The sequence below is a fragment of the Amaranthus tricolor genome, chromosome 12 (assembly GCF_026212465.1).
Source record: "Amaranthus tricolor cultivar Red isolate AtriRed21 chromosome 12, ASM2621246v1, whole genome shotgun sequence".
In the NCBI taxonomy this organism is placed as follows: domain Eukaryota; kingdom Viridiplantae; phylum Streptophyta; class Magnoliopsida; order Caryophyllales; family Amaranthaceae; genus Amaranthus; species Amaranthus tricolor.
In genome coordinates, this window is record NC_080058.1 from 20,708,002 (window position 1) to 20,719,371 (window position 11,370).

The following is an 11,370-nucleotide window of genomic DNA, read 5'->3' on the forward strand; positions in this document are numbered from 1 at the left end:
TTACTTATTTACTTGATCACATGAAAAAAATTGTATCATTAATACATTTTTGATATCAAGAAAATAAAAAATTCAACCATTAATTAAAGTTTAAATGAAAAAAAAGTAACATTACTTAAATATGTATTAGATTCAATTTGACACTAAATTATATTGTGTTATAAGTTTCTGAATTAGTGTTGTGTCAAACAAGTGTCTAAACTTATATAGTATCTTTTATACTAATATACTGAAAGAGAATTAAAAAGTGTCTTATAGACACGTGTAAGCTATGGTTGAAAATTTTTCCGCCTAATTGATCAAACTATAGTAGTCAATTGCAGCACTAAATCCAATTAATAGAATAAATTTTATATTTAGACATATACCATAAAAAATATCAATCAATTAAATAACTTAAAGGAATATTAAAAAAATAATATAAGAATATAAAACGAAAAATATCAGCTAATAAGGTAATGAAATTATAGAAGAATATCAAAGCATGATTTGCATATTTTGAAAAATATCAGCTAATAACGTAAGGAAAAATATGATGTTAATTTAGGATAATAAGGTGGCAAGAATTACAATTCTAACCTATTAAATATATTCATTTGGAAAAATTTAAGAGTTTATCATTTGTCATTTTTCAACTCATTTATTATATTGTATGATACGTGATAAAAATCAAAAAAATGTTTTTCATATAAAAAAGAAATGTTGAATGTTGTCACGGTATATATAATGTTATATTATATATTTTATATCTTTTAAAGGTGTAAGAATTCTCAATCGTCGTACATAAGTTTCATTTAATTAGTCAATTAACAAATTTTCCTACACTTCTACATTTATCGATAATAGCATTTATGAAATATCTTGTCTTATATCATAAAAACACACAAAAACACTCATGAGTTGAAAAAATTAAGATATTATATTAAATGGTGCAAATCTTAATAGAGCCTTTAATTCTACAACCTTACTCATTTGATCACATGAAAAAAATTGTATCACTAATACATTTTTGATATAAAGAAAATACAAAATTCAACCATTAATTAAAGTTTAAATGAAAAACAATAACATTACTTAAATATTTATTAGATTCTTTAATTTGAAACTAAATTATATTGTGTTATAAGTTTCTGATCTAGTGTTGTGTCAAACAAGTATCTAAACTTATTATATGGTATCTTCTATACTAATAGTATTGATGTATCATTTTGAGAAAGCTAGTATTCTTCTGTATAAGAAATTATGTATGTGTACTACGGTATTCTAACGCAGCAAAGACATGATTCAGAACCTTTATCTTTCATGTCCCTCTATCCAGCAATATTGACTTTTTATCCTTGAAAGCTAACGCATCTTCTCCGTTTATGCAGCAGCCCTGCATGGGGTGTTTCGATCAACTACTGATGCTTTGCAGCAATTGATCTTTCATACATGAAATAACAATTTGGAAGCACAATACACAGTGTTGTGCAACCAATACTGTCAAAATGACAGACTTATAATCCATTTTTGCTACACTCAGGATTTACAAATTACATCGAAAAAAAAGCTTCCTGCATACAGTGGCAGCAGAACTAATACAAAAGAGCTAAGTTTAATATCCAGATACACGTATCAGGCCAAGCTAGCAGCACCGCCAAGCAGGAAAATAAAAAGGAATCTTCTCAGCTCACACTTTTAGCTACTAATCCACCTTCTTTTCCTGGGAGGCCGCTCCTGTTTGACTTCAACATTTGTGGGGTTATCGTTCTGAGAGGTAGGCAAGGATTCACTCTCCATCTTGATTGCCGGTGGATCTTTTTCACTTGCCAGTGGAAGCTTAAAACGCTCACTCCGCCTTTTCAATTTCTCAACCGTGTCTAGATGGTGACCATCCATTGGTTTTTCATCTCCATCCTTTCCCTCTAAACCCCCAACCTCTTTTCCACTACCTAAAGGCTGATTACTATCACCAGACTCAACCTTCTTCGCAGATTCATCATGAAATCCAGAAGATGACCCAGAGCCAGTGTGCTTATCCTTTCTGCTCTCCTTGTTCTTTAAAGATGATGACTTTGAGTAGGACTCATAATCTCTTTCTTTATGGCTAGCCCAACGTTCCAGCTTTGATCTCCCTCTTTTAGAGTTATGTTGCTCATCATCAGAGGAAACACCTTCTCGACCTTCTCTAGCAAGATTGTGCAATGGAATATCATGATCTTGATCACACTTGCCCTTCAAATCAGCCTAAAAAATCAAAATCGTATTGAATGCAAAGTAGACTTTATAATGAACCTTTTTCACAGAAAACAAATGATATCATTATAGGAAAAGAGAAATATAGAAATGGTAAAGCTAAACATCCAAATTCAGACATTTTGGAAGCAGGAATGCCAGATACAGGTACTGAAGCAAGGTTCCTTCACCTTATCAAGTGTCCTCAAAGCAAGCAACAATTTCATCTAGTAGCACATTTCAGTATTGCTACACCAAAAGCTGCTATAAAACTCATGATATGGAGCCTTTAATTATGATTTAAGACACTTGATCTACATCACAAGTTAATTTCACATTATCAGACCCTTCTCAGTGCTTAATAGGAATATATCAAATAAACTCGAATTAATAAAAAGTAGCATAAAAAAAAGTCAGTGGTTTGCTTCCTTCTCACATACATAGGTTTAGAAATAAGACCCGTGTGTTTGAATTCCAAGAACCATGTGTTTGTTTGCCATACAATAAACCCGAGTCCCTGACCATCCGATCGCAGTTCCACTCTTCTCAAACGCCACCCCCGATCTCCCTCTCAAAAATACACAATTACCCCTCCATTTTGTATGGATAAATTGCTAGGGTGATTGCAGCGAGACATCAGAAATAGGATTTTGTGCACGCGGGAGGCTACAGTTATGATGGAGTGGTTGTGACCTGGGGGGTTTCAGTCAAAAGTATGAATGTTGCTAATAGCATGAAGATGTATACCTAAAGTGCACAACCAAAAGCCCCAAAAAAAGTTGCTTGAGAGAAAAACTTAATATGATGAATATATATCGAAGCATATTCAATAGATTATGACCATGTCACTTTTTTCTTGCAAATAATCATAGACAGAATACATTTAATTTATGTGGTCAAAAACCAAAGAAACAATTTTTACTTGCATGCATATAGACATAGTATAACATAACAGTAAGGTGAGTAAACTCTCATCCCCAAATATAAGAACCTATTCCGATTACCAACACTAAGTTCAGTTCCTATAAGTTCTAACTTTACAGTGGAGGAACTGAAATTAAAGTACCAACCATAAAAATTAGAAATTTGACTTAAAACGTACCAATGCATTTGTTGTGTTTTTATCCACTTGATGTTTCTTGGATTTCACTAAAGTGCTATGGCCTTCAGAATCTCTAGCCTTTCTAAGAGTTTCTTTATGTTTTTTCTCATGCAACCTTTGGCTTCCTGTGGCATCAACAGCACAATTGCTTCGAGAACTGGACTTTTCTTCCCTTGATCTCTTTCCCTCATTAACAAATTGATTTCCTCGTGCATTAAAATCCTCAGCCCCTCTATGCTGCACACCCAGCTCCTCCTCAACCCGATCTCTCCTCTTAAGCTGTTCAAGATGCCTCCCTGTGTCTTTGTCATGGCCCTTGAGGTCCTCTCCACGAGAATGTCCATGGCTGGCCCATGTATTTCCTTCTATATTTCTACTGCTCCTAATAGGAGGTCGTCCACCTTCTCTCTCCCTTCTGGGAAAAATTTCCTCATGGGATTGTTTAGCTCGATACCATTCATCTCTTCCTCTTTGCTTCTCAGCCTTCTCCCTCTGCACCCAAACTTCATCCTTCAGCCTACCAGATTGAAGGTCGTCCAGCTTCTCTCTTACCCTTGGCTGATCCTCTCGCTTATGTTGACTTATAAGCACATCCCTTTGACGCTTTCTACGAGAACTATTGCTATCTCTGTGAGAAAGCATGATATCTTCTTTCTCAACATGATCCCTTCTTAAATTCTCATCATCATTCCTTCTTTTACCATGATGATCGTCTAAGATCTCATGCCGACTATTTGAAACATCGTCCTTTTCCCTATACCGCAACCCTGCATCCTTGTCATGAAAACCTCTCCAGATGCCATCATCCAAAACTTTTCTTGAATGAAGATATTCATCTTTATCGCTTCGATCAACTTCCCTGACCTTACCTCTACGCCTGGATAACATTTCATCACCACGTTCCTTCCTAGAAGCTTCAGCCCAAATCCTCCGTCCATGTGGATCATCATCTCGTCGTTGCCAGCTGCCTTCAGAGAATTCCCTCTCTTTTCTCCGATCACTACTCTCTGATTTTGCATGAAAAAGATTGGCCGAATGAGGATCCCAGTCTCTATGAGAATAATAATCCTCCCTTCCTTTGGCTAACATGTAATTTCTTTCCATCTCGATTCTTCCATCACGATCTTTTCTCCGCAAATCATGATCAGCTTCACCATGATTCCTCTTGAAATCACTCAGGTAATTGGATCGACCATTTTGCACAGCTTCCACCTCAATTCCTTCACGCAACTTTTGATCATCTCTGCTGCTCCCGGTCGCCTTACAGTTGTTACTATTTCTGGAGGCCTTGAACTCAGCCCGTTCTTCAACATCATTATTTGCTGGTGGTTCAGCTTGAGGAATTAGCTTTTGTCGTTTTGGGGAATGAATGCTATGCTTGTGCTTGGAGGTATTACTAGGAACAACCACATTAACGTCATCTATACTTTTACCAGACTCTACATTAGCTGGAACATCTTCAGAAGCCACAGAAATCCCGTCCAAACTTCCTTCTCGAGCATCTTCCATAGGAGAGGCAGACGACAATTCAGGACTATGCTCAACTTCCAAACTTCTGATAGAATCTTCCCTTCGATAGTCAAGTGATCTTCTATCAAATGCACTGTCATCTGAAGACATATGAGGAGAACTCCGAAGTTCTTTTTCCTTCATCCATCTAAAGGAGAAAAAAACACAATTACAAATATACAAAGGTGATTCACACATCTGTTACTATTAACCGGTAATTTTGGTATGACTTGATACACACTTAATTTTCATTTACAAGGAAAATCTGGAAATGCAACATGTTCTCAAACCTTCAACCCAGTTTGAAGCATATGACAAGGAAAAGAGCAAATAAAATCTTTTTATTCACAAAACAGAATGAGACTAATGGCAATATACATCATTAAATTAAAATGGTTTCCAACGGTCAATACAAAGCAAAGTAAATCAAAGGTCTACATCCAACAGTATAAGCAAAAGCTAGTTCATTTAAATCATCCCCCACCCTCCACCCCCCTCTCCCCAACCATTTTTCATGAAAGCATCCTGATGGTAAGAACGGAAGTGCATGACTTAAGTGTAAATCCACAAACATTGGGAAGTGGATTTAATACAGCACTAGTGGATGAATAATAAGTACATGCAACTGCTGCTAGTAAAAAAATACTTGAGGAAGTAATATAAGACATGAAAGGTTGAATAACCGTAGTAACAGCAATAAATAATACATCATTAAGAACTAATAAAATCTGATAAGTACCTCTTCTCATTTGGTGAACCAATATTTTCAGAAGCAGCATCACCTTTTGAACCAGGAAGGTGATCACTTGGGAATCTTTCAGGTTCAAATCTGTCCCTTTTCTCATTCATATCAGCACAAGAAATTATACTTGATGACTTTCTCCGAGAACCATCAATATATTCATTCCCACACTGAGGATCATCCTCATCAACTACATCCACCTGATCATCTCTTGAAGAATTGTTACCTGGATTCTCTTTGGTATCATTACCATCATCAAAAGAATCCTGCAAGTAGATCTGTATGCCCAAGCACCAATTAACCCACAATCGTAAATACAACACATTTAAAAATATACAAGGTAGAAGGAACAGGAAAGATTATAACCTCAATAACTGCATCTGAATCACGAATGCGTGGTGGCCGAGTATCAACAGAGGGCAGTCGCTCCCCACTACCAATTTCTACTTGTATAGCTCTGCCAGTCGGCTGAAAGGGAAATTGAGGAACCACTAAGCACATCTATAAAATAAATGGAACAGAAACAGGAAACATGGATAGCATAGTACCAATGTTGGCAGAACACGAGTAAATCCTTTAGCCAGGTCACCTAATTCAACACCAGTTTTTGCAGTTTCCACATTTTCAGCTGTAGATTCATAATTTCCAGCTGCTGCGGCAAGTTCAGGAGGCATATCAGGATCATAATCCTGATATATATAAAAGAGATAATATGAGCTTAAAACATACTTCAACTACAAGTAAATCCAAGGATCAACGTGGAAATCCGCCACAAAACTGACCTTAAACATCAATTAAAAAATGATTTCGAACTCTTATATTGAGCTTTACTGATATACCAAATCATTGAAAACAGTAAAGGATTAACATACACAGAGAACCTAGCCCAAGCCAAAGTTGATGAAAATTACATTAATACCTTGAAAGCCCACAAAAGTTGGTAGCAAAAAAACCTTTAACACCCAGAATTAACATAGCAAGCCCAAACCGACCAACTAGTTTTACATGTCTTAATTACCTGTTCTGCACGGCCACTCTCATATACCCGAATTTTGCTTTGCATTGTAGACTCCAAACGCAGTAATTCCTGGAGAAACAAAACCCCAAATTAGCAGTGAAACCTCCTTCAAACACTTTAGTATAAATTCAGTACAGCTTCCAAGTTTTTCTGTATTACTTACAAGTATGTAGTCAAATTATCCAAAAATCAAAAAAAATAAAAGAAGAAAGACAAAAATTGAGATCAAAAGTAAATTCTACGCACCAACTGCTTGCAATATTCCTTCCAGATTTCCTCATTCATGCCAAAATTGAAAAAATCTGATTCATCTACACCAGGATATTTCCATGGTTTTTCCTCAAAAGTATCAATATCAACATCAAATACAGTCCTAGACAAACATGAACACATCAGCAAACAGCAGAACAAGAATTATAATAAAACTCAAACAATTTTGTTAATAAACGATATGATTTTAGTCCTATCTCCTGTGGATCACATAAATTAGTGTGATGGTAACAAGTCGACTTCACAACAGACATTGATCTTCTGTATCACATTCTCAAAAGATTGAATAAAAAAAAAAGAAAATAACTACTTATAATTAGAAGCCTCAAGATGATGCCCCGTGTTTACAAAAGAGGGCTAGGAGGAAAAAAAAAGCGCCTCAACCTTGAAATGCAAAACCAATAGACGTCAAGTACATCAAGTACTTGTCCCTTAAAACTTAAGCATCGGTAGTCTCGATCAATCAAAACACTTACCATGAACTAATTATTTGTCCTTGAATTACAAAAACTTGACTGAAAAAGAGTTCTACTCACTTGAAGGAGTACAATAGGGATATATTGATATATTTTTCTTATATAATAATAGTGCAATTTTGCATATGCTACACCACCTACAAGTCTCTTAGACATCATTGGCTAACAACTCTTCCATCATAATATCAACTCAAATTCTAATGTTGTCCTAATATTACAATTTGCATGTATCATAAACTTTCCACTGTCCCACTTTGTTTGCTTCCTTGTCTCTTGTATGCAAAGAATATTAAAGGTACGTTTTTCCATAACACGAACCAATTTTAAGTACTTCTAAAAAAGAATTCCAGCATTCCAAGATGTGGCACGCCACTTCTGCACAAACCTAGCAGCTCTTAGATAATTAACACTTAACACTACAAACATAAATTACTCCCTCAATTCTACACCACATTAGGACGATGTAGGGTCACTTATATGCGATGTATACTTTATCCTTTAACCAAGTTTATGCGTCCGTGAGTAGGGACACCTCAAGTTAATTTGAATTTGGTTCATCACATGAGATGTAGCGAAGTTTTGGGCTGGTTAATGTTAACCTACCACAACCTTCCTCCTTTCTCCGCATTTGAAACCGACAAAGTTCATGTGGGATCTTGATAAATTAACTTACTATTAGTAAAGATCTAGTATAGTTGAATTCTAAACTTGTTTTCCCATCACTTCTATTCATTCCTCTTCAAAAAATAAGTATTAAAGTTCCTCAAAAACTGAAACAACATCCCCTAAAAATTTTTAGAACATATTTATTCAAGAGTTATACATAGCTAGTCACCCAAAAAACTTAAAACAAAAGAGATGGAAAAGAGACAAAGACTATCATGGTGAAACTGAAAATATATTCACTACCATGCACATGGTCACACAATAGGTTAATAAATTTATCTTTCTCCAGAGATGGTCAAGTTTCACAATGGACCAACACATTCAATAACAACAAAGAAAAGGAAAGAAATTTAAAAAAAAAAAAAAAAAAAAGAAAAAAACAAGGTAAGAAACCAAAACTAGCAAAGGGAAAGGGAAAAACACCTTCATGAAGTAATTTTTCAAATTCACCAATTATTATCTAGCAATGAAATCAGAACAGTAAAGAACTCACTTATGGGATGGAAGAGTGAATTCCAGACCACGTCCAGGCACATTGCTGCCCCAAAAGCCTGGATGGAAGCCTTTTTGCGTAAGAGGACCTTTCATGCCTGGTGGTCTCCATTCACCCCTTCCACGACCAGCTATAATGCTGCTTACACTGACAGAGGCACGAACTTGGCCAGGGGCTGCACCAGTAGAAGGTCCTCCAGGCAGAGGTGGAGCACCAGGTCGTACATACTGCCAAAGAAAAAGCGGATGGCATATTCAGCTTTGTACATGAAACATCACCAACACAAACAACAATTGGATAGCACCAACTGAAAAGGGTTAAATACTTGCGCAACTTCACTTTCCCCTTTATGGAGAGGGGGTATATAAGCTAAATTATAATAATGCGAATCACAAAAAACTTCCTCTGGATATTCTAGTGCGCTATCCGATTCACTACTTTAATCCTTAATATTTTTCATTTTTTATTGGGCAAAAATAATTTTTTAAAGAGTTATATATAAAAAACAGTGGTCCGAAGAAAATGAGTGAACACATAATGCATGGACAATACACCAAACACTAGTTAGCAAACAACATCCAATACAGGTATCATCTTTTGACCAATTATGGCACGAACCCGAGTTTTTGATCTAAAGTGTAAGTTCCAAGCATGATCTCAGATTCCAAATATAATCAGCACCATCAAGGCGTCAGGAGTAGTATATAGACAGCATTATCCCCCATTTGTAAGTTATGATCACAATTATCTTGAGAAATAATGGCACTTCAACTTATCATCATAATTCTTTTCTCAAAGAGGCAAAATCATTTGGCATCTAAAGTTTTAAATAAAAAGATTGCTTTCAACATGCGTTTTTTTTATTTTCAAAATGTAAACTCTTACATAAACAACATAGATTAGATTTTCTTTAGATGTTGCTACAATGGAGGTTAACTTTCCAAGATTTAATTGATGAACTCACAGTGCAGTGCTCTAGATTTTTATTTATAATTTTACTCCAGTACAGTTTTAAAAAACCGATGTTTTGATTGCTTATTTTGTTTTGTTTTTGGACTGCGTTGTTTTTGCCTCCCTTTACAAAGTCCAATAGAGTACTAGGTCGAGTCAACCTATGCTCCATTTGTCTATGAAGGATCCAGGGTTCTATGTTATATTTCATGTTTTGAGTTTATAATTCAAGCTCATAAGTCAACCCAAATGTAAAATGGTTTAAGAAATGGCGCAAAATGGACTAAGCTGGGAGTCAACGATGAACTTACGAAGGAGATCTAGGAGGAGGTTGTTTTGTTGCATTTTATTTCCTTTGGAGTTTGTAAATTCCTAGGAATTGCCCAAATAAGATTTTTAGTTAACAGAAAAACCAACATAGAAATTTAAAATCAAGGGAAGTTAATTTCCATAACTTGTAGGAATTCAATTACCATGGCACCGTGTTGTTTATTGGAATTTCTTGGTTCATTGTAATTTCCAAGGTGCTAGCTAAACTCAAAAATCAACTAACTATGAATTTCAAGAAGGAAATGGTTCATTTTAATTTATGCAACTTTAATACATCAAGCCAAAAGAGGTACATGAAGACCAAGTCGAAGTTTAACTATAAAGACCTATTCTCAAGGAGGAGAATAGGAGGCTTTGAACAATTTAAATGACCGTCCAAATTTATTCACATGTGCAGGTCAACCAGAGTGGACTAGGTAGCCTATTCTTAAAGAGGAAGTTCATGGAAGAACATTGAAAAGGTCAATTACCAACTACATGTCTAACAACTGCCTATCTATAAAGGATTCAAATATTACTTCAAACATTCAAAATTCCCAACAAATACCTATTAGGCGCCATCTGCAAACATTTCGAATTTTTGATTGGTTTGAATTTTCGTGTAGGACATTTTAAACTCTGACTGTGAGTACTCATCACTTATTGTGGATCCCAAGCCCGGATGTAGAAGGGTTACCTGTAGTTTTGTGACAACCAACTTAGTAAAACTTAGTCACATGATCATGAACCAAAAATCAAATCTTGTCGGGTCCCCTACTCAGCGACGCATGCGCGTCTTAGGCTTGGATGTAGTTAAAAGTATGCAAAGGTTGTTAGATCATCATCCAGAAGCAACGCTCCGGAGTATGGTGTCAAATAGCAAGGGTCGGCTACTTATACTTGAATGTCGACTGAATATGATGTGCCACATGGCGCGAGTGTGGTGTCAAATGAGCAAGGGCATATAGGGTTTAAGCATAAGAGGCTAAGGAAAACTGAGGTCTTTGGTTAAGAATGGGATCTTGGAACACTGGTATATGGTAAAGGGTTTTGGACGTCATAAGTGCATATACACCACAGAGAACCAATTAAAAGAGAATTCTAGGAGGATCACAATGAAACGGTGCTGAACATACAAAAGAATGAGAAGCTGTATATCGGAGGTAATTTGAATGGGCACGTAAGGGTATGTCGCAGCCGCATGAAAATGTTCAAATAGGTTTTGGTTATGGAACTAGGAATAGAGAAGAAAAGTCCATTTTGGATTTTACACTCTTATATGATTTGTTGGTTGCTAATACATGCTTTAGGAAAAGAAAAGCCACCTGGTGACTTTTAGCACAAAAGAGATAACGAAAGGCACTGTAAAGCTAGAAGAGTAGGAAATCACTCCAAATAGATGTTACATATACCTTGGGTCTATATTGTAGAGTAGTGGGGACATCCAACAACATGTGACCCGAAGAATTAGGGAAAAAAAATTGAGCAACTACTAGAATATTATGTGATTAAAGTGTGCCCTTAAAGTTAAATGACAAGTTTTATTGAAAATCCATTAAACGAGTGCTAATATGAATCAGAATGTTGGGCTTTTAAAAAGGATCATTGTAGAAACATGAG

At 35.8% G+C, this 11,370-nt stretch overlaps 1 protein-coding gene across 2 annotated transcripts in view; it reads right to left on the minus strand.

The window, feature by feature from the left end:
- Positions 1-1,328: 1,328 nt before the first annotated feature.
- LOC130797193 (FIP1[V]-like protein) overlaps positions 1,329-11,370 on the minus strand; it is a 15,106-nt gene continuing 5,064 nt past the window's right edge. The window contains exons 2-9 of one of the 2 annotated variants that reach the window (XM_057659687.1): positions 8,491-8,717; positions 6,832-6,958; positions 6,586-6,654; positions 6,116-6,256; positions 5,934-6,035; positions 5,565-5,845; positions 3,317-4,973; positions 1,329-2,226 (exon numbers count right to left, since the gene is read on the minus strand). In XM_057659687.1, the coding sequence (XP_057515670.1) occupies positions 1,678-2,226; positions 3,317-4,973; positions 5,565-5,845; positions 5,934-6,035; positions 6,116-6,256; positions 6,586-6,654; positions 6,832-6,958; positions 8,491-8,717 (3,153 nt within the window). In that variant the 3' untranslated portion in view covers positions 1,329-1,677. The remainder of the gene's footprint in view (positions 2,227-3,316; positions 4,974-5,564; positions 5,846-5,933; positions 6,036-6,115; positions 6,257-6,585; positions 6,655-6,831; positions 6,959-8,490; positions 8,718-11,370) is intronic. The other variant, XM_057659688.1, reaches the window with a different exon arrangement.